At 40.5% G+C, this 24,036-nt stretch overlaps 1 protein-coding gene across 1 annotated transcript; it reads right to left on the bottom strand.

The window, feature by feature from the left end:
• Positions 1–1,084: 1,084 nt before the first annotated feature.
• Positions 1,085–19,808, bottom strand: FAM168B (family with sequence similarity 168 member B). Its single transcript, XM_054982575.1, has 7 exons — positions 19,614–19,808; positions 14,667–14,747; positions 11,665–11,748; positions 10,841–10,983; positions 8,470–8,647; positions 7,221–7,345; positions 1,085–6,087 (listed from the first exon to the last, which is right to left on the bottom strand). The coding sequence occupies exons 2-6, from the start codon at positions 14,734–14,736 to the stop codon at positions 7,233–7,235; spliced, it is 588 nt and encodes a 195-aa protein (XP_054838550.1). The 5' UTR covers positions 14,737–14,747; positions 19,614–19,808; the 3' UTR covers positions 1,085–6,087; positions 7,221–7,232.
• Positions 19,809–24,036: the final 4,228 nt, after the last annotated feature.

Genomic DNA, 24,036 nt, shown 5'->3' with positions numbered 1-24,036 from the left:
AATAGCTTTAATATGAAGCAAAGAATGAACCAGTACCCTCATGTTATCAAAAATACATTGTATGAAAACAGCAGCCTGGAATACCAGAGTGCGCTAGTGTTGCAATACCAGATTCACAATGAGGATCCTGGGGTTCATATCCTCCCTTTGCCATGTAGCTTGTAAAGTGATCAGGGCCAGTCACTGACTAACCTACCTCATAGGGCTGTGAAAAAGTTGTTAGAAAGCACACAAAATGCTCACCTATGTACCTTGTCCCAAGAAGAGCAGACTAAAAATGCCGCTAATTTATCTTTCTTAGTTGGAGGAGGAACATAGAAGAACTTGTCAATTTTCAAATTATTTATGAAGAGGTTTAAGACAGGTATTTGTTCTCTTCTTTCAGCACACACCATAGCTGAATCCAAGCCAAGCAGAATCACTACGAACCACTTTCCTCTTTAGTAGGAAGCAAGACTTTGCCTCCCATACAAGTCTATGGAGCAAACTAGCATACCCCTAGTAGCAGCCTTTGGTACATGACTAGCACATGGACCAGAGAGTCTTCATTTGCTTACTACTTTGAATGTCTAATACCCTAAACAGGAGACCTGATCTGAGCAACTCAACCCATCATGCTTCTTCTGAGCTTACCCGTGCCCAGCTGTTATGTGAAAGATTTGCCTTTTTGCTGCCGCTCAAACATTTAAAAATAAGGAGGAAAGTGTTATTTAGATTTATACATGAAGGAAATCAAACTTCCATATAAGAACATTACCTTTGGTGATGCTTCCATGCAGTGTTTTTCTCGGAACAACAAATACATCAGTACAATATGGAATTTTTCATCCAGTAAGCAAAAGTAGAAAATTGTTGGGACAACTGAGCCACAGTGGTTTTCTTCTGAAGAAACTAGCAATGGTTTTGATGTAGTGTGTTGATCTGTTGGGGCAGCGGGCTACAACACACTAGGTGACAGGACACTACCAGTACCATCCAAAGCAGAGCTACCCCTTTCTAAGCTGGTCACCTATATACTGTTCCAATTATCCAGAGTATCAAAATGGAGGGGGGGGGTAGTTTGGAATAAGACTAGAAGACCACATTAAGCAACACAGTCAATCTTTATTGAAAACTGAAGTATTAATACATAACAATTCCTGTTACATAAACGTGCTTTTAAGAATTTAACTCTGAGCTCATCTACTCATTGGATTGCATAAAAATAAAAACAAATTTTACACAATTGGCTCAGAATGGAATTGCCACTTGTAAGTGTTGATGCAATAGTTCAATGTGGATGTGATGCTTTAAACTTGTTCTGGAAGACAACATTGACCTAAACTTGGAAAAAAGTACCAGTACAACTGTTAAGACAGTTTCTTTTTCCTTTAAAAAAAGTTATCAAAAAAGGAAACCTGTGCCTATTTTATAACAAACACTATTACCGGGGCCTCTTGAACCTCTGTTGCATGCACTCCCCCCTTTTCACCCCACAAGGGCAGCCAATAATAGCACTACAATAAAATCCCACTAACAAATCCGTTCTACTAAAAACAAGTCTGTACAGCAGCAAGCTAAATGAAGCTTCCCCAGTTTGCTTGCTAAGTGCTCAAAAAGTCACACCAGATTGGAAACAAGTCACACAGACACTGATGTTGGATAATTAGAGGTTAAACTGTTCAGAATTCTTTGATATGTTAAGTTGGCTCCTGACACTAAGATACTCAAATGTTTTTCTATCACATTAGAAAGGGTCAGATGCTCCTGTCTCTTAGAGAATACTATCCCACCTTAATTTTCTATCGATAGCTGTAAAACCCTTTCAAATAGCCTAAAAAGACAGTAAGACCAACATATGAGAAACTAATGCAAAACAGGCTTCTTTTTCTTATAACCTTGACCTTGTATCTCCCTGACTCTAATGAAAACTTACACCTTGACCACAAGAATCCTTCACAGATGTTTCAATGCAAACATGGAGTTTCCTTGCCTGCATTTCTCCATCCACTTCAAATGGGGTGGGGCGGGGGGGGGGGATAAGCCTCATATATTGAGAGCAACAGAAAACACAAAAGCTGTCCCTTCACTGAAGCCAGCTGGAAAATGCTGCTTTCAGAGAAACTCCATGTATATGCATCAACACCCTCACAAAGCTCTGGATGTGTGGGTTTTATGTTCAACATGCAATGATAGAAAAAGCATTTGTTTACTGCTTGGACAAGTTGATGTTTTCTACCTGGGTTACCCAAAGAAAAAGGCTATGCTAAACCTCACATCTATCTGGAAGCTGATATAGTGACACAATTGACCAGAAGAAACAGTAGAACTTTAAAAAAAAAATTAATGCTGTTTTTCAGAAGCAGCCACTAAATACTGGGTAGTTGTCTATAAATATCATCTTAATGTTTCCATACAAGCAGATTTCACAAACACTTTGTTCTGTATGTAACAAGAGAATCGTCTAAGATCCCTGCATTTTAACCAGGACAAAGTTAAAGCTGCTTTACAATATAGTGCCTCAAGCAGTGGGAAGTTCTTGTTACAGAAACAAGCAAATGATTTGCCTTGCCAATTCAGATTTAACCACAGAAATTAAGACTTGGTGGAGAAGCCAACCGACAATGAAATGTTTGGATGCAAATGCTGTACCATGAATTTTAGAGAGATTAGAAGAAGCGTTGCATTCTAAGTGGCTTTTCAGTTTCAGGAATTCAGCTATTGTGAATCCCCTTCCTCTCCTCCCCCATCCCTCATTATCACGATCACAACACCAAACACACCTTTTATTCTTACTTCATAAGCTTTCAGAGTACTTAAGATTTTTTGTGTAGCCTCAACCTAAGTTTTTAATTAAACATTTATATAGCCAGTTTTAATGGAAGCTTTGTTAGCTTCTTATTTGGTTACTGCTAACACTTGCTGATTACATCTACTAGTCTCTTGGGCAAACAGTAGTTCCACAAAACACCCCTTCTTTTTTCAGAGACACACCTGGGATACTATCAGTGCAATCCTATACAGACGTATACAATCTAATGGGTTGAGACGTAGGTAATTCTGTATAGGGCTACATTGTATGTTACCAATTTTGGGAATGTCTCCTAAACTATACTCAAAGTGTTGTTTAAACACATAACATTTGACTTGAAATCCAGAACTTTTGCTTTCTGTTATTGCTGTGTTTAAAATGTAGTTCTAAATTAGTAAGTATATTGGCTGCATTTAGTTGTCAGCAGCTTGATATGAGCCTTGTCTCTACTGCATTAGGTTCCCCTTTAAAGTGTTTTGGGTAACTCCAACACAACTCAATACTATGAATTTGAGATTTTACAACACACACACACCTGCACACATACACCCTCCCCACAGGAATTCTAAATAGGGAGTGGAACAAGCAGCAGAAGATCCACAACATCCCCTGCTGCCTATAATCCCACTTGAAGTACAAACTTTCAGTTTCATATTCATGCTTTTTATTATTTGCAACAATATACCAAGCTATATACACCCCCTCATCACTGTGCTTTTGGTTACTTCCCTAGTGAGTCTACTGGAAGCATAGAACCACCTCCAGTAAAATGCCCTCTCCTCTCCCTCCCACCCAGATTAGAATTCTGGAAGGTGCAGTATCTTTTGCAACAAGTACTATTCCTCCCTTACAGATGAATCCCATAACACAACTTAGAAGAAAGTGCTCAAGTGAGATCACCTAAAGACTGCAACTACTATGGTGTCCAGAAAGTAAGAGGAAGCATTTAAAATGTGAAATAGGAAGAAAATAAATTATAATTTTGTCCTTACCATTCACAAAGTGCTGCATGAGCAGAAGGGTTCAGGATATGTATGCTAAGGGACTGAAAGCAGGGCTGCTTTAATTTGTTTTCATTTCATGTCCCTAGCACAGCTTTGTTACAAAATTCACAATTGTTGTACATGGCAAGAGATTTTTTTACTTGAAATTTGCGAAACTGGACTATTGTCCACATCAAATGATCACTAGTGTGTGGAGCACTTTGTGAACTGATTTCACCAACAGAATAGTTAAGCAGACTCATCATAAGCAGTACAGATTCAAATGGTTGGGGAAAGGTTCTCTCTCTTCTATACATAAGTTTCTAAACTGCAACAAGCGCTCAAGATTAAGATTTAAAGTAACTTTCTTTTTTGTTGTGCTAAAGGCTTTTGGATTGGGGAGTCATGTAGTATGGTGATTCATGGAAAGTAAACTTTATAAAACCTAAAGTAAAAAAATTACAAAGAGTACTTACTGCAAAAAAAAAAAAAAAAAAGGAATCTAGGCCCTGACCTCTACTTGGGTGTGAGGTGCAGAAGCCTCCTATTCCAGGAAAGGATGGGAGAGCAGCGTTAAAATCAGCATGTGTGCTACACAAGAGTAGCTGCCAAATCTGACTTAAAAACTGATCACCCCAGTATAACCTCAAAATAAAGCAAAGGAGATTATTTAAATTTCACAATTAAAAAGCCTCGTGAATATACTACCCAAATACTACATCCCTAACATACAAATTACTAATCTTAAAAGGGAATGGCATTTTATAACCATTTACTGCACAAATTTATTGCAGGCAAAAAGTATTGTGAAAATAATGTCCCATTAATGGTATACCTAAATGATGCCAATTTAAAGAAAGCCCTTGATTGCATTTAGCAATGAAACTTAAAAAACACATACAGAATCATAATGATTTTGGTACACAAATAGGTTCCAGGACTAGCCCTATATCCCCACAGCATTGACTGAGGTACTTCTGTAAAAACTCAAGCTGTAGCAGAGTACAGAGATGGTTCTTTGCAATGAAATACTGCATCTGCTTCTTTAATTCAGTTTTCCAAATGCAATTTTAGGAGGCAAAAAGAGGTTGTGATGTTTAACACCAAAAACCACTATCTCCAATGAATTCCTCTATACCTTGATATATGTTCTAATTTAGTACCCATTTGGAAGGGGGAATCTTGCATCCAGGCAACCCCCTTTTGCTACACTTTGTTCATTATCCATGCTGCAAGGAAATCAAGCCAGTTAAAAAAGCTGTTTAAAATTGTTTGTTCTCCTTTAAATACTAAACATGGAAGCTTACTTCAGAACACATAGTTGAATTTCTTCCTACTGACTGAAATATTCTGGCATTAGTACATTTTACAAAAGCAAGCTGGTCTAAATTGCAACATTTTTAGATGAGAAGGACTAGTCAATTCTCTTAGGGAAAAAAATGAAGCCAAATGCAATTTAATTCTACTGGCAGTGTGGAAGTCTTCTGGACACATCATTAATCATTTGAAACAATGATTTTTCTAGGTGGTAAACCATTATGTAGATTTTCCACCTAATAATCTAATCGAATAAGTATGCCTTGATGATCCACACAGCAAGAATAGCTGCTTTTGTTCACTGATGACAACATGTCTTATATAATTTATCCTTAAGAATGTCCATGTAACACTGAATCAAAAAATGGAAATGGAATAGGTATGCATGGTAAACAGATCCTCTGTAAGATTTCTACAAACTCCTTTTCCAGTCACTGAACTAGGAAAGGAAAATATCACTTTATGGTGCCCCTGTCAACTGGTGCCTCCATTAACCTTAAAAGGTTAAAGCACTTCCTAATGTATAGTATGGTTTTTCTATGAAAAAAGAATCACTTTCACAATTCTACCTTTTAAGACCCTGCATACATAACAACAGTGCATTAGTAAAACAAATTGTAAAATACTTTTCGGCTCCTTTGGATTTTGCATATGACAGTTTTTGCATCAGTCACAGCAGGTAGATTGAGCAAGCTTTGTGTGTTTCTTAAACATGCATTCAACTAGATATGATCAATAAATTTATACTCCCTTTAATCATTATAATTAGCTAAAAAATTGCAAGACAGTCCACAAAACAGGATTTGCTTTAAGACTAACTGCTGGAGTTCCAAGATGTAAGATATGCAGCACTGGGAAATCTTCAGTGATCTGGAATTAGTGTTTAGCAAAGGGTTGCAAGCATTCAGAAGAAATAAGTCCTGGTTGGAGGCATGAGGGCTTCAGCACCAACTTTTAAACCTCAGTTACTTGATTGCATATCTCCCATCTTCAAACCTGCATTGAAAGAAGGGTGAGAAAAAGCCTAAGTAGCATCTCAATCTGGTTTACTGCAACAAGAGGTCCCAAAACAGACTCATTTCACATGCAGCACATTAATGCTTTGCTTGGCAAGCATTTGCAAAATGACTGATCTTGGGACTTAGTCATGTTGCAAACGCTTGCCAAGCAAAGTAATCTCCATAACCTGTGTTCTAGAGACAGCACAGCCCTATTCTTCCACCTCACTGAACATATTGTGCATAGGTCACTTTGGAAACTCACCCACCCAAAAGGGAACTAGAAAGCCCAGACATACTTATGGCTCATTTGAATAGACTGTAATATAAAGATGAAATAAGAGTTCAAACTACCAATGGTGTGTGGATGAACCATCCAATAATAAAAACATTCTAATCACTCTTAAAACAGTCCCCCAATTTAACATAGTTACTCGTGATATGGTTATTTTACAATCCCTGAATGCATCCACTATCTTATCTTAGGAATATAAGGTAACACACATCATTCATTTTTTGCTGAATGAGCCTGAGGACATGGACAAGGAATGAAGTAGTGAAAATGGCCACATAAAACTATTTCTGGACAATACCTAAGACCCTAGGAACCTCACCCAATAAGTTATTTCATACAAAATCAAAGCTATCATCATAAAGGATCCCCAATATATCAATATGCTTGAAGAACATTTTTCCAAGAGATGAAACATCCAGGAAAACAAGGTTGTGTATACCATTTATTTTAACCTTGATAGCCCAAGTGAGCCTGATCTCAGCAGATCTCAGAAGCTAAGCAGAGTCAGCCTTGGTTAGTACTTGAACAGGAGACCTCCGATGAAGACCAGGGTTGCAGAGGCAGACAATGGCAAACCACCTCTGTTAGTCTCTTGCCATGAAATTCACACCAGGGGTCGGCATATATCAGCTGTAACTTGAGGGCACTCTCCACTCCACTCCACTCCATACCATTTACAGATGGCAAATTCTAGAACGACTCCTACCAACACTCCCCCCCACCAGCACAAGTTCAGTAACGTTACTATGCTAGTTCTTTCAGGAAGAAGTTGTTACTGTTACCTGCCCACTTACAAATAGGCCAACCCAATAAAACAAGTTGAGCCAGTTACTTACACTGCCTGGTAATCACCACTGTGGGGGCACATAGCTATAGGTTGGAGTTCCTGGGGCCCGATAAGTGGGCATCGTAACTGGGTGTGGGGCTACAGGAGTTGGGGAATGTGTTGTCAACAAGGTACCTGGAAATGGAAAAATACTAGTATTTAATAGGTTTAACACATTGCAACATGTACCCTTAAACAGTAACCAAGTTGAGGAGATCTTTTGCTAGGAACATGGCTTGCAAACTGATATTTTTACTTCTAACCAAAGTCTTCAAAATGAGAATTGGGATCCACTGTGACTTCTTACCCAGAACATTTAAAAAACAAGATTTATTAAGAACAAACAGCAAGCAGTGCAGCAATGGGGGTAGAGGGGGAGAAGTGAACTTAAGTAACAGTATGCGGGTTTGTTTGCAGAAAGGACTCTTTTCACAGAATACTTAGATAAAGCTTAGCATTTCACATGTATCATATCAGCAGTCTTTACAACACACCTGTAATGTAGGGGCATGCTATTCTTATACTGCAAACAGGGAATATAGGGCTGAATTACAGGTGACAGCAGCAGACCCCTCATTTAAATCAGGCTCACCATAATCACACAAAAATCAGTCAGACTGTGTGTGGGCATGCCCTGATTTTAAGAGGGGAAAAAAGCAACCCCGGAGAATGGAACAGATGGAGGTTAGCCATGTGTAGGGAGAGGGTTTGGCACCCATCATACAAATGTTCTTTTTCTTCTTAAAACCATGCCCCTACCCCTCCACAATGTGTGTGTTTTTTTTAAAAAAAACCAGAGGCTTGTACAATACTTTTTGGCAGCTCTATACATTTCATATTTCGAATGAATGGTACTACAGTAAGATCATTCCGTAGGGCTCAAGTATCATGTTAAAGCTTGACTGAAGTAGATGGGCAGCAGGTTTCAGACAAACAAAAAGTGTAACAGTGCATTAGCAGTTTATGAAACTCAGCATCACAGATGGTTTTCTGGCTCGTACAGTAAGTAGCATTTTAAAATATTAGGTAATGCACATAGGATTAACATTGGTGGCTATAAGCCACATAAGCACATAATGCAGTATCCATGCTCACAGAGGCAGGCTATGCACTTAACAGAATATGCTTGAGAATTTACATGGGACATCTAGCTGACCACATTACTAGAGATCAATCATCATTACTTTAATACCAGGAAGTGAGCTGCAATAGCCACAGACCCAAGTGTGAGAGAGTAACAAAATGAAAAGCAGATGTACCTGCTGACATTGCCATTGTGGTCCCAGCCACCATTCCCATAGTAACACCATTTCCTCTAGGAGGTGGAATTGGCGCTGGATACATAGTTGCTGGCATTCCATTGGGCTGCACAACTGTAGTGTGATGAATTACGTGGGGTGGTGCTGCATATAAAGGCTGTGTATAATAAGTGCCTTGCTGTTGGGAAAAAAGACATAATAAAAATATTTCCACTGGTGAACATGCATACACAGAACAGTTTCTGGAAAATGCCATCAATCAAAACAGATATGAAACCAGAGGCAGAAGACAGCTTTCCTTTTGTAAATGGGGCAGGTATGAATTCTCGAAGGCAACCAGGGCTGATCTACAGTTTGTCATCAGAGGGATACCTGGTCTTTTAAAAAAAGAAAATCAACTTACCGATCACGCTCGGTTCAACACTAAGTGTGCTTTCAGCCCCCAGGCATGAATGACTGAGTCAGAATTTATTTGGTTATCTAATATAGCATTATCTGTGTCCCTTAAGAGTACAACACATCAACTACTGCCCTAAAGAGCTTACATCCTAAAATTTGAGGGAGACAAAGAGAAGGGAAGCTAGTGGAAAGACAGCAGGAAGCAGGGATAAATAGGTGAAGAATATGCATTTCACTTTAGCTACTCATACTTGCACTCAATTTCTGTAATGGAAAGAGACTAGGAGGCTGTGTCTAAAAGCTTCATAAAAATGTGGATTTGGGGTATATAAACATTGCCTCTGTTCTGCAACGAAGACAGCGGCAACAGCTACCTTAGTGAATTTCATTTATGAGATCTTGCAAATGTCTGTCAGTTTATCTGTGCTACTTTGGTACTGCAGTATTTGCCTTTTGTTGAATCCCCCAAAATAAAATCATTTGAAATCCGGAGGTTTAAATCTGTTCATTATATCTGCAGCCACTTACCTCTTAGAAGAAAATAAATGCTTTTCTGATGCAGTTTACGTCGAAGTTCCTGTGCTTAACCATGCTAACTTAGAAACAGCACTCATTAATTTCAAGGGCCAACATCCATATAAAACTACTAAGGATTGCTGACCTTTGGTGTTCCTGTCCCAGCAGTTTGCAGAAAGGGTTATCTTTGCACAACTGTCACAGGTATATTCCATTACTCCAGAAGATCCCCCCCCCCGTCCTCGCATAGGAATAGACCTGCACTACTTCAAACTATAGGTAACTGTATGCCTCTCATACAAAAATGCCCTGCACACAGATAACTACATGTTAACAAGAATGATAAGCTATCAAACTTCTCCCCGAAATATTTACAGTGATGTGTGATGAGCAGGCCTGCTTTGGGTTTAACTTATGCTAAGAGTTATGCCTACTTGCAAATACTGTTGGGAAAAACTGGTAGTCTTTGTGTTTGTGAGAAAAGGATGATTACACCCTTAGAATCATCTCAAAGCTTGTTAGTGCTATCACTTACAGGATGCACAGCTCCCTTGAAACATTAAGAAAGTGGAGCTGAGGCATCAAGGCCATCATGGCCAGGTAACACTCCATCTCATTAGCTTGTCTACAGCAACCTTGGTTCTTACTGGAGGAAGGGCATTTGTGTAAGATCTTGGTGCAGCTGCAGAGAATCAAGCCCTTATGTCACTGCCATATACTGATTGGTCGGTCCCACTTGCCCTGTTGCCCGGCTGTTGGGATTAATTAAGTTAGTTATGTAATTGCTCTGGGCTTGGCTCTAACATGACCATGCCTTTTGCTACCTCGATCTTGAAGCCTGGGATCTGGACATGACTCCTTGCCTGTGACTGTTTGGATTTACGATCATAGTGTGACGCTTGGAAACTCTGATTCTGGACTTTGCATTGCTGACCAAATATTCTGCCAAATATGTTTAGTGTTAGAATAATTACCGTTCTTATTTTATTTTTCCTTTTATGCACACTTTCTAATGGGATTCAGATTGCTGTCTCTCAAGCAGAGCCTGGTTAGGCCTGAGGTATGGTTACTGCCCCAGTGCCAGGACTTAGAAAGGAACCTGGTGGCAGTGATCGTTTTATAGGGCAGGCAGACCCTGGAGCAGACTCCTCCTGACCCATGAACACAGTTGGGTTCTCCACAATATGGGCATGGGAGCGAGAGATTCTACGGCTGCCATTATTACACTTTCTTTAAAAATAATACAATAGAATCATGTTCTCCCAAGTATAATGATTCAAAATGAAATGTCCCATGGAAGAGCTAAAGCAAACTATGAGGAATGAGAGGAAAGAAAGATGCAATACGTGTGTACTGAGTCAACTACTAGCTATATATTCACAAAGCACTAATTAGGAAGAACAGCATACCCTCCAATCTGATACAGAATAAAAAATCTCTCATCTATTGTTTTTACCTGTGCATATGGATTCTGCTGTGGATAGGCACTTCGAACCGGATACACTGCAGTTTGGTAGGGGTTGGGCGATGAAGAATAGGGAGGTACTGCACCACTTGTGGGTGAACAGGAGACTTTATATGGTGTGCCCGGCGTGTAACCTGCAACAAGAATAAAACAGCAACATTTAAACTTTTTGTGCCTTAATCATATCTGACAGTCCATAAAGAATACATGGCTAAATTTGCAGTCTAAAATTTTTTATTACAGTTCTTCTAACTCGTATGTGCACATATGACAACCTTTACTCAACACAACATTTTAACTACAGACAGGCAAGTAACTAGGATAATGAGAAAAAGCAAAAATGAGTATCTGTGGAAGACAATTTTCTGTAGACTCATGAGTTGCAAAAGCACTGTGCAATGAATGACAGGCTGATAAGGAAAGTCATAGATTCTAAACAAAGCCAGCCCAGAATCAGGAAAGAGTCTGATTACATGTCTTCAAGCCTCATCAGCCTAGTTTTACTGGCAAGGTGCTGGCAGCCTGGGAGGAGAAGAAAATTCAGGGACCGCAGCTCACTTTTTAAAAAATAACCAATTCTTATATTGTGCATTAAACTGATCACACACAGAGTTCACAGTCGTGATAAGCTTTTAAAAGGGGCGACAGTGGTGATTTTTCAAAGCATTGTTTTGTATGGGCAGTGGAAGAAATCTCATGTCAATCACTTCCCCAAGGATGGAACACATATTTGTATGCACTATACGTAACTTCTCATGTCTTTTGTTCCAGGACTCTCCGAATTGTTGGTTTGCACAATATTTTTACATACATACCTGTTTGGAATGTTGGATTTGCTGCAGGGTACATGTTAGGAGAATAGGCAGGAGCAGCAGCTGCATAGCCCATTGGGAATCCAGCTGAAAGGAAGCAGTCAAAAGTTACTTTATTACCTGCAGTGCTACCCAAATAGTATTTTCTAAGCAAGCCAAAAACTTATTAAAACAAATGTGTCATTATCTACCTTATTTTCAATTTGGCCTCCATGTGGGGATTTAGCCCCAAGCCAGTCCCTATGAACTTGCCAGCAGGAGGAGGAGGAGGAGGAGAGGAAAGTGTGTGACATAAGGTTTGGGAGACAGAGCTGGAGGGAATGGCATTTCCCCTCATCTGTGAGCCTGCAAGTTCTGCACTTGCAATTTAAAGAGAAATATGTCAGCAATGTAAATGAAGTTTGCGATATTTAGACTTATGCCTTCTGAGCAGGTAATACTCCATTACTGTTTACAACGTCTAGCGTACTTTTATTGCTAACAGATGCTAACGGCAGCAACAGGAGTTAAAACACTTGCTAACTCATTCCCTCTCAAAACATTTATTACCAAAATTGTGTATGTAGTCAATTGGCTGTAAGCTCATATAGCATAAGTCACACAAAACTGCTGTACTGATTCCAGAGAATCAAATGGAATAAGGCAATATTTGTTGGGATTAATTTATACTGCCATAGGTTGAGATTTAAATGGCATCAAATTATTTTAAATAGACTGTAAACACAGAAAATACAGGGCTGGATCCAACCAGTCCCCCCACCCAATGAATGTTACCCAATCTTTACGATACTAAAGCCCCTGTTCCACATAGGTTTTGAACATGCAGATCCTATGATCCCCAGCAGTGGTGATCAAGGGGGGAATGACTCCATTTTTCATCAGCAGAAAACTCAGCTGGATTCAAGAGATGGTGCTCATACAAGTTTTAAAAAAACATAAATAATATTTTTCAGATAGCACAGATAAAATATACATCTGAAAGTTACCTGGACAAAATTCATATATCTATTTGATTTCATTTATTTACTTTATATATCACTGTTCTCCCCAAAGTGGCTCACATAATTCTTATCTCTTCCATTTTATCCCTACAACAACCCTGCGAGGTAGGTCAGGCTGAGTGGTCACCCAGTTAGCTTCCATGACAGAATGGGTGTTCAAACCGGAGCCTTTCAGTTCTTAGTTCAATCCTCTAACCACTATGGAATACTGGCTCTCACAGTATCTCCACAATAAATATAGAATTAGCCTGGCAAGGTTGTTCATGTGCTTCTGTATGATGGAATGGTATTGCACCTTCAAGCTGTTTCAGCCAAACTATAAAGAAATAAACCCTGTATTACGTACCATTTGAAGAACATACTTAGGGGTGTTCACATAGCACTATATAGGCCATATGCACACTGTCACATTTGAAATGGATATATCCAGAATCTGTGGCTAGTTGTGGCTGCTTGCTGAACCTACACATGGTAATGGGTGTGTCTATTCTCAACTTGTAACATGAAAAGCAACATATCTAACATTCATTTGTATACAGGCAGCCTAGTAAATTGTTGTTACTTGGTGACCTTTGTGGACTTGATTGCCCTGTCCCTTACAATAAGAGGAGGCTGAGAAACAGTGGTTTCTCTGAGATGAGCCAGTCAATTTATGGCCAAGATGGTATCTGAATTACAGCCATCCAGTCCATTATTCTAACCACTGCACTAGATACACTTTAAAAGTCTGCAAGTTTAAATATCCTCTTTCAAGACTGAAATCAATGCATTTCAAATACTCCAAGTAGACAGATGCCAACAACTCTAAGGCTGAAAATTTATCTGCACTTACTTAAAAGGAAATCTCATTTAACACAGAGGGACATAATTTTGAGTAAGCCTGCATACTGCTTAACAAACACTGAATTTTATACTCTAGTCAATATAAGTATATTCACTTAAATTTTAGGAGAATAGTAGTATTAATAGCTTCCCACTAAATAGATGGGACCTCCAGTAAATAGTTTTCAAAATGTCTGGAGAAAATAAAAAGCAAATGCAATGCAGAACATCAACAAGGATTTTATTGTTTTCGTTCTTGACAGAGCCTAATGGACATTTATAGAAGCCATTTTTTAAAAAAGGAATCAACGTTTTGTAGATCCTAAGTATTTGCAAGAAACAATGAGGTTTATAGAGAAGCAAGAGCAGCAGGGCATTCCTGCAAATCCATCACTTCGCCATGAAGAAACAAAGGGCAAGTAGCACAGCCCTTTCCAGTCATGCACTGGAAGAAAAATTATGGAGTCTTATCTTGCATTATATACATGACAGAGGCAAGAAGTGCATTAAAAGCAGATTTTCTAATAGCATCACTTCATTTCAGAATACAAGCAAGATCAGATACCGAATACTAATCTGTCAAGTGAACCATTTTATAGATCCAAACAGAATGTCAACCAATGTTATCAAATCATCCTGCTTTGAACTACCTGAAACCAAACTGAATGATTTTGCTAAAATTTGATGAAGATAATTTTGAACACCTATACACATTCACTTAAGTGCAGAAGATCAAATGGTAACTGTATGAAATAGTATTTCTAGCATGATGCTATATAGGGAAGATTTTTTAAAAACCAAAACTACATCATCAGCTATTTTAATCAATGTTATACAGCTGTTGCAAGCATAGAAAGCCAAAAGTCATTTTAGCATTGAGGTTTGTGTGGCCCTTTCCATTTTTTATGGCCCCAGAACAAAATGAAGCATCAGCATTAGCTCTGAGGCACAGGGATCACAGCCAAATATCACAATTGCTCATCACAGGAGCTGCTGCCTCAGTGTAGCTCTACCAATCTTCACAGCTTCCCTACCTACCCTTTCAGAAAAAGTGACAGAAGAAGAAAGCACACTCAACATCCCTGGAGTTCTCAAGTGCTTCTGATATCCTTTATACCAAAAAGAAAGTTGGTGTTGCGTATGTCACCACCACCAAGTTAACAGGTTTAGAAACTTACATACCAGGATAACCAATTCCTTTGGCATTTGCATAGGGAACCCCAGAAGATCCAGGACTATAGACAGGATTCATGATTTCAGTAACTGTAAGAAGAAAGTTGGGAAAATAATACAAAACTCATAATCATTATTGTTTAAATTTCACCTCTTTCATCAGCAACACTCTCAATACCCTGCACACGCAACAAAGGCTCTTCTTCGCTTTAACACTGTTGATTGCATCCTCTGATAACACGTTGGCTAGTACTACATCAGATAGTATTCATAAGCAACAAAGCAGAGTGGCTCTAAGATCCTGTTTCTGCTAGCAGAAGGACATTTGCCAGTAGAGGGTAACTTTTGCATCTCCCCTGGCAGCCTGAAAGCTTGCTGGATCCACCCTTCTTTACAGAAATTAGTATTAAAAAGAACCATTTTTCAGTGTAGCCTTGCACCTCTAACCCACTGCATACAAATGCACACGGGCCTAAATGAAGAGTAGTGATCATCATAGCTATATTGTACTCCAAAGACCAAAGTTCCCTTTAAGGGGGGGGGGGAGAAGGATCCCTAGAAAGGATACACTCCATATTTCTTATTCCTGTACAAGGAAACTCCATATTTCTTATTCCTGTACAAAATTTCCCCCTGCCCAGCAAACCAGTTGAAAAGCCTACAGTTGGTTACATGAGAGATTCTTCTCAATAACCAAACAATGGACCAGCTGATTAGATTGGTATGTCAATGGTGTGGTGATAGCATTTAAAGGAAGATTATCTACACAGTTGCCCTGATATTTAGGTATATATTCTATATATTGCAGCTTGCAGCTTGAAACAGGAATTTTTAGCTTTTATAGTTCCGAGACCAGTTTGGAAGTGATGGGTTTAGTTATACAGTGCTTACCGTCAAGTTCTCAGCACTTACTTCTTTAGATAATTCAATGCCCTAATTGGAAACTTCATTTAAATACTTTGCTAAAAGACACAGAATATCGTAGATTATTTTCATTCTACACAAAAACATTTGAAGTGTCTAAGATTAGCCATTTGGGATTCCTTTATCATGTACCATTCTAGCTCTGCTATGAAATTATACTTTTCTTTGTCAGTAAGGAATGCTTGTTTCCCCCCAACTAAACTTCTCCACATTTCCCTATATACATGCATTTAGTTTCTTTGATTTCAGTCAAGAGCTCCATGGTAAAATATACAGGCTCTATATAATTCAATGCACCACTCTAAACATAACCAATAAACAAAAAGTAGAACATTAGGACATTCTCATTACAGACAAGCCCATCCATTGCAACATAGATGAAGAAAATCTTGTCCTCTCAATGTTTTCAAGGATTTGTATCCAGTAAGCTTTAACAGCATTTTTAGCCATGCAGATATTAATTTAGACCCTGTCTTGCTTCAGATATACAAGAATATTCAACTTCTGTAGTTCCTGTCATCCATGAATGTCACAACATATCCCTTGAACTATACTATACCACCACTGGAATAAGTGGACAGCCTCTTTTAACTACATGTAAAGTCAACAGTGTCAACTGAAACATACCTCAACGCTCAACTCAAACTTAACTGAACATTCCCTCTTGGTTTTGAATAATGTCTTGGATTCTGGATCCTCCAAAAAAATTTATCTACAAGTTACTATTCACTGGCCTGGAATCCACAGGAAAATCCCTGCTGACCAAAGGGATTTCCATCATCAGAGTATGAATTCCTAACCTCCACAATCAGGCCAAAATGCCCCCCAAATGCTGATTCTGGAGGACAACCCTCCCCCTGCCCTCAACATCATGATGAGGAAGTCAGATATATGCAGCAGGAGGGAAGAATGGGCAAAAATTACCCCTCCTTTCCATCTGCAGTATTTTTCTACTGCAACCAACTCATCATAAATGATATAAATACAGGCTCCAAGCCTCCAATTTCAAATGAGAACACACAACTTGTCATTTTGGGAATAAAACTCAGCATCTGCTTGATTTAATGCAGCCACATCTGAAAATATGAAATTGTCATATTACAACAATGATGACACTTAAATTACCAGCTACCTCAGAGATTAATAGCACAATCCTACTCAGAAGTACTCTAAACCAAGCTCATTCATTTTAATAGGCTTAGAATGGAGTAACTCTACACCAAACTATAGTATAAAAGTACCATAAGATGACTTCCTGAAAACCAGTACTGTTGAGGAGTAAGCAATGAGAGGATCAAAGCTGTAATATACTAGCTGTAGTATACTAGCCAGGTCTTCCTATGTGCCTTAATTTCCCCCTTTAGAGTATTTTTGCCTCAACAGTTCTCCATATCAAACTAGTTTTAGAACAGAACATTTTGAAGAATTTAGATTTGCCTTGCGACACAGAAGAATTCAGTATAAGTGCTGCACCTGCATACCTCTGAAGACAACAAAACTGAGGGAGGGTTGCACCGGGCCTTAGGATAATTCTACCAAGTTTGACACGCTAAACTCAAAATTAAGAAACAAACTACCAATATACAATTTCAACATTGTGAGTTACTGGTAACACTTGCCAATAAGAATCCACTATCAGCAACATATCCAGAAAATTAGTTCAGTTTACCCTGCACAGTTTTACAACTGTGTTGCAGATGTTTAATGGCTAGAACTAGGATATACAAAAATCAAACTCCTTTCAGCCTCATGGGTGAAATGCATTTGTTGCACAGAAAACACTTATTCAGAAGTTACTTTATACACCTGGAATGCTATGACATATACAATTGAAGCTTCTCTAGAATAGACAAAGTATACTCAAATATAAAAGTGTGCTACTATCAACATCTCACGTTATACCATAAATTTCTTTTCATATCTTTGTGAAATAAAAGCAGTCAATGCATTTGACTGCATTTTAACAGTAGGCCAGATGGCAAAATTGATTTTTAACTATGAGGGCATCAAACTTTCCCTGTACGCTAAAAAAGTTGCATATCTGTAGGTCTCCTTGCAAGATGAAAAGTCACAAGCCATATGGAAAATCACAATGATTGTGTTGCTGGCTGCAAAACCAAGTAATAGGGTATTCTGCTACTTGAAATTCAATGTAGATGTTCAGACAATTGCCAACAAGGAAGCAGATAGCAGAGAAGCTGGAAACAGAATATAGCAAAGAAGTACTTTTTGCTCTCACCCAGCAGTCACACTTCACAAGGGCCAGAGTCAAACAAAACTGAAGGGTACTTCAAATATTTAAATACTATATAAATAACAGGCAAAATTACAAAAGCTATAGTCCATCCACTTATTTTAAAATACTGGTCTTTTACTTCTGAATAGAAACATATAGGATTTTACTGTAAGTCTTCTCAAAAGCTCAATTATATTGCCACACGAAAATTGAGGGACTTTTGTGATTGCTCAAGGATCTTACTGTACCCAAAAGATGACAACAATTTCTCACCCTATCACTCAATTCTCTGAGTGACGGTAGCTCCCAAGACAACAATACTTGCTCCATCACAGTATGTTTCTGGCACCGTTTTAAGTCCTGAATAGTGCCCACAAAATAATAATTTAAGCCTGACAACACAAGCCGATTCTTGGCTACTAAACTTCATTAGAAAGCCTCTGCTCACACTGGTCTGGTACTCTGCTACCAATCTGTGGCAAACCAGTCTAAATGGCCTATAAAGTCTCAGATTCCTGTAAAGATGATGATGTGGAAAAACAGGATAAACATAACAAAGGTGCATTTCATATTTGGCTGAACTTCTAACACTGGCAGTTAGGTTTAACTACTAGAAATTTGGCTCACAATTTGAATTCTCAGTGAAAGATTTAATTTGGAACCAGAAATGTGTGAACTTTCCTCACATTACTTCAAATTACAAGTATAGCATCCAATCTTTCATTACCAGAAAGATCCAAATGTACTGAATGAAAATCCCCATGACCCAGATGATGAAACTAAACTCAAACATCTCGGATCATACCCAATGAACCTTTAATATTCATATATAGTTGTTGAGAACACTTAGCACCAAGCAAGTTAATTAACAGTAGATTCAAGTATTCTTGAACACACTGCTCCACAATCAATAATACCCTTGGTTTGGGGCATTCATACAAATCATACTCGGGATACTGAGGATAAACCTATTCTTGGAATCAAGTAGTAAGCAAGCCCAATATAGCATGCATAAGTCTAGGTGATTTTTAGTTGACAGGGAGAGTCACAGAATTCAGCAAGTTTCATTCAAAGCCACGGTGTCCAACAATACACACTTACCCTTTGAAATAAATATCATCGATTTAAACCGAATTTATTCCAAGGAAAGCGAGAAACGGACTGCAACCATAAAGAAACCAAACCCCAAGCCGTCTTTCGCATTGCGAGTGGCGAAGCCTTGAGAGCCTGACCTTCAGGAAGGCCACCACGACTGCAATTTTCTCTCTCGGCAACAGTCTGAACTTTTCTTTGTCACGGCGGCTGATCAGCGAGCAGGAGCACAGAATAAGCACGCCCCCACCCCACCCGCGCGCCTCAATCCACTACCAAAGCGGGCACCTCTTCCCATTCATCCTGCGCCCACGACACTCGAGGCACTCTGGCGACGGAACCTAAACTCAGGCCCAGGAAGCCTGCAGAAAAAGCACCCCCCCCCCCGGCAAGCATCGCCTCGGAATAGCAAACAAGGAGCTGCCAAGAAACGGAGCGCTGCCACTCGCCTCAGGGCGGCGTGAGCGGCTCTGCAGGGCCTGGCGCTGGCCATCCCTCCCCCGCCGCGGCCTTGCGCGGGGACTGCAGCCAGGGCGGAAAAAAGCCGCACAGCAGCGAACCCTGCGGGGGATATGGTATTTGTGGCAGCCGCCAGGTCAGGGGCGGCAGGGGGGGAAGCGACCGGCAACCCCCTTCCTACCCGGAGCGGGGGGAGGCGGCGGAGGGGAGGAGCCGAGGCGGCGGCGCTCCGCTATTTCACTCACCAGACTACGGCGGTTCGTCGCGGCGGCCCCGGCCAGGCTGTGGCTCTCTCGCTCTCGGTGGCTGAGGCGGGAGGGGGCCGAGCCTGGAGCGGCTGCCGCGGCTGCTATTTCCACAAGTCTCTCCCGGCTGCGCCTTCCCGTCTCTCTCTCCTTCGTTCGCTCCTCTCCGGAGAACTGCGCAGCAACCTAGCGGCCCAGAACGTCACATCCGCTAATCGGCTGGGTGCAGAGGATGGACGGCAGCCGCACGAGCCTGAAGCCCCCCAGGCGAGGAGGAACCTCGTCACGTGTAGGGGGTGGACAGGAAGGGCCGGCCCTTGTCACGTGGCTTCTCAGTAATACGCGCCGTTGTCAATCCCCCCTCCCCGTTTTTTTTTTTTTTTTTTGCGCTTGGGAATGGGGCAGGCGGTCTCGGTTTTGTTTAGGAAAATAGTTATCTCCGCCCCTTAGGAGAACGGAAATAAACTATATTAGTTTAAAAGCTACCACAGGCTAAAAAAAACCCCACCGCTTGTTGGAAACAAGAGGCGGGGAATACAATCTACAATGTATATTTGGATTCTATCTGCAGTAATAAACTAGGAGAATAAAGCTGAAATCTTAAAAGATTACTATCTTGAGAGGGGAAGGGGTAAAGGCCGGAACGGGCATTAAACAAATAGTGGTACCACAAAAACAGTGGGATGTGTTAAAGACACTGGAGAACAATATATTAGAAATGAAAACATTGACCTGGCATGCTTTTATTAACCTTTTCACTGCCAAAATGCTTCCAGAACACCACAGAACAGGCTGGAACAGGCACTAAAGAAATGATAGAAGCAAAAGGAAGAGCATGAAGGATTAAAGACAAAGAGGTGTGGAGTAGGGTACCAACAGTTCTGGAGAAAAATGTCCCTTTAATAGAGGAAATGGGCAGTTGGAAGCTATTCATGGTATGGAATGGCCAGGAGCCAGAAACACAGGATATATGTTTATACAAATATCAGGTGTACCCTTGTTTGCAGAAAAATCTGGAACAAAACATGGGGGTTACAATCCATCCAAACTAGCCATCAACTCTTCCACTTGCTCAGACATTGCACAGGACAGGATAGTTTGCCAGATTTTCAGGAGGGGAGAGCAATGGAGAATTGGATCGGAACAGAAGGCAGCAGAGTTTTCTGCAGTGGCTCAGGGCTGAAAGTGTGCCCAGACCATCTTTTCAGCTCCCACCCCAATGGTCTGGAGGTAGCCTGGGGCTTAAAACATGGCTTCGAGCCAATGGGGGTTGCCTGGCTGGAGGCGCCAACTAACAATAAAAAATAGATGTCCTATTAATATATCTAATCAACCAAAAAAAAAAAAAGGAAACTGCTTTAACCATTGCTCTCCATAGACAAACTCAATTAGTGGGTCAAAATGAAGGTGAGTACAGCAATGATGGAAAAGATGTGTGTGTGAACACTGAAAAGTGGATGAATGTAAACAAAACCAGTGATGCAAAAATTGACAACACTTTGGTTGGAAAGCTGCATCAAGCATTGGTATTTGAAGAGGGGTTTGACTAAAGTATCAATAGACAGTTCAAGCATACAGGGGAGGACAGCAGAGCTGATTGGAAGAGCAGGAGACTGGGTAAATTTGCCAACCTCCAGGTGGGGCCTGGGGTTCTTGAATTAACGCTGATCTCTAGAGCAATTCCTCTGGGGAAAAAGGCTGCTTTGGAGGGGAGGGACTCTATGGCAACATACCCCACTGAGATTCCTTCCCTTCATGACCCATGCCTTTCTCGGGTTCCACCCCCAAACCTCCAAGTACAAGCAGGAGTCAGCAACTGTAGAACTGGGGAGGCTGAGGATGATGGAGTAGCAAATGTCACACACTAGAATATAACAGATAAGGGGCTTCTAAGCAGGAGTAGGCTTGTACTTAAGGCATCCAGGAGAAAATTTCCCATGGGATGGTGGCCCAGGGTACAACTTCTCCACACAAACACACAGAGCCCACACAGCCAGGAGTGCCAATAAGGCTACCCAGGGCTTTTTTTCTGGGAAAAGAGGTGGTGGAACTCAGTGGGTTGCTCTAGGAGAAAATGGTCACATGGCTGGTGACCCCGCCCCCTAATCTCCAGACAGAGGGGAGTTTAGATTGCAATCTAAACTCCCCTCTGTCTGGAGATCAGGGGGCGGGGCCACCAGCCATGTGACCATTTTCAAGAGGTTCCGGAACTCCGTTCCACTGCGTTCCAGCTAAAAAAAAGCCCTGAGGCTACCTGTCTTTCTCACTGGGTTTGTCTTTGCCTCACTTCTCCATCAGTGATTACCCTTGACCAGAGACACCAGCTACAGAAAACCAATGATGAGGCAAGGTTGAGCTGAGGAAGACAGGCAGCAATAGTCCTTGGCTTCACTGTGGTGCTGGCTGCCACAGTCTGATTGTTGCCTTCATCATGGCAGACAAACATCATTGGCTGCCCTGAGGAATGCTCTACACTGGTCCTCTGACTGGGAGACTGCATCCCTGTTTGTCTTTCTGTACTTCTCAGTGCCTTTTGATATTGTTGACAATGCCATTCTGTGACAGCACAGCATTTATATTTGCTAACACTGTAACCTGGAACAAGGTAGTCAGGCCATATGGAAATGTATACCCCAAAGACAGCTCTGTCTGCCATGCAGCCACAAAGATGTAAGTAGATGACATGCACAAATGAGGTTATCTTCACCCACTGCTTTGCAATAGGTAGCTAGTGGAGTGACTGCAAAATGAGAGTAATATGCATGTTCTGCCTAGTTCCTGCTAGTAAATGAGCTGCAGTTTTCTGCATTACACTAGTTTACTCTTGCTGTTGCCATGGATTGAATCCAAGTGGCCAGACCAGCTATGTCAAGGTAGGCTAGCCTGTGTCTAGTCTGACTTGGGAGAAGGCCTTTTTTGCAGGTGCATTGATTTGCTTTTCTAACTATAATGCGGGATTCATTATGACTCCTTGTGTCTTAATAAGAGTCTCTACATGAGATACCTGACACATGAAAAACACTTGTTGGGAGATGCAATGTTAGCTAGGAAGGGTAGTTTAACAAGACAGAGAGGTGAAATTGACAGAGCCTTAGGGGAAGCCTTCCAGAAGGTGAAGATGAAATTAACAAACCCTCTGAGGAGTGATCTCCTCCAGCTCTATTGTTTAAAACTATGCTTCCTGGCTAACATTGCATCTCCCTACATTTGACAAACACGTGCCGAGGCATCTTGTGTAGACAGATGGGAAGCACAATGTTTTCAAAATCTCTGCCTTCCCAATCAGTGTCACTTCCACCATATCTGGGTTCAATTTCAATTTGTTTCCTTTCAGCCATTTGACCACAGCTGTAAAGCGAGGACTCTACTGCACCACCAGGGGATCCTTAAGAGTTGTGTCCGGTTAATTCCCCATTGTAAATGCTTTTGTTTGGTTAATCCTCTACTGTATTAGCAGAGTTATTTGGAGGCAGAAAGCCCAGGTTTCTCTCTCCCCTCCCTCCCTCATTCCTGTTGTCATTTCCCTCAGCAGCAAGAATAGCACCCTCCACAGGAGGAGAGCCCCACTTTATGTTAACCCTTTGGTTTCTGGTATGCACCTTAAATATGCTCAGAGTACTTTCAGGGGTACAGACACAGGTAGCTTTTTGGGTAACAATCTTTTAGAACCATGTGGCAGAGATGGGCCTGGTTGGTGCTATGCTAGGCTGGTTTGAGTCCTTTCTAGAAAGGAGCTTTAAACAGATGCTGTTGGAAGAAGTCTGCTTGCCCTCTGGGCGACTGATCTATGGGGCACTATTATTTATCTATTTAAAATATTTCAGTGTTGTCTTTCTACCAAACGTAGGGTCCCCAAGACAGCCAACAGTCAAAAACATTAAAAACAAACTTTAAAGTACATTAAAACAAATTTTAAAATAAAAATTAAAAACAGAAAATACACGAAAAGGATGAATAAGTGAGGAAACACCAAACTATATAGTTCTGTCTTGTCTCTAATGCTTTTAAAGATCTACACAAAACATTTTGTGTAATTTTTGTAGCTTGGCACATCACTACCATCTATGACAATGTACTATGTCTATTAGGCTGGTTGATGTGCCTTAGAAACGCTTGTTATAAAGTATTTTTGTTGAAAATGGGTTTAGTTTGGAAAGAGGTTAATAAAATTAATACATTACCCTGTTCTTATTTCTAATATATTGTTCTCCGGTGTCTTCAATGCTTCCCACCATTTTTTGTGGTGTTCAGGGAGAATTTTAGCAGGGAAAGGATTAAGAAAAGCATGCCAATTCAGTGTTTTCATGTCCAAAATCTTATTCTGCACTGTCTTTAATACTTCCCCTTGTTTTTGTGGTACTAGCATTTAGTTATTGCCCGTTTAAGCCTGTTCCGTTGTGTTCCAGGAGCATTTTGGCACTGA

This window comes from Eublepharis macularius, chromosome 6 (genome assembly GCF_028583425.1).
Source record: "Eublepharis macularius isolate TG4126 chromosome 6, MPM_Emac_v1.0, whole genome shotgun sequence".
Taxonomy (NCBI): domain Eukaryota; kingdom Metazoa; phylum Chordata; class Lepidosauria; order Squamata; family Eublepharidae; genus Eublepharis; species Eublepharis macularius.
The sequence above is the reverse complement of the archived record's forward strand: the minus strand, read 5'-3'. Positions and strand labels throughout refer to the sequence as shown.

Bases quoted from the DNA above. Each gene is read 5' to 3' on its own strand.
- FAM168B (XM_054982575.1), bottom strand. From the start codon at position 14,736: ATGAATCCTGTCTATAGTCCTGGATCTTCTGGGGTTCCCTATGCAAAT. The intron at 10,984-11,664 runs GTATGTATGTAA...TTCTTGTTGCAG, and splicing joins AAATCCAACATTCCAAACAG to GTTACACGCCGGGCACACCA. The intron at 8,648-10,840 runs GTAAAAACAATA...TTTTCCCAACAG, and splicing joins AGCAGAATCCATATGCACAG to CAAGGCACTTATTATACACA.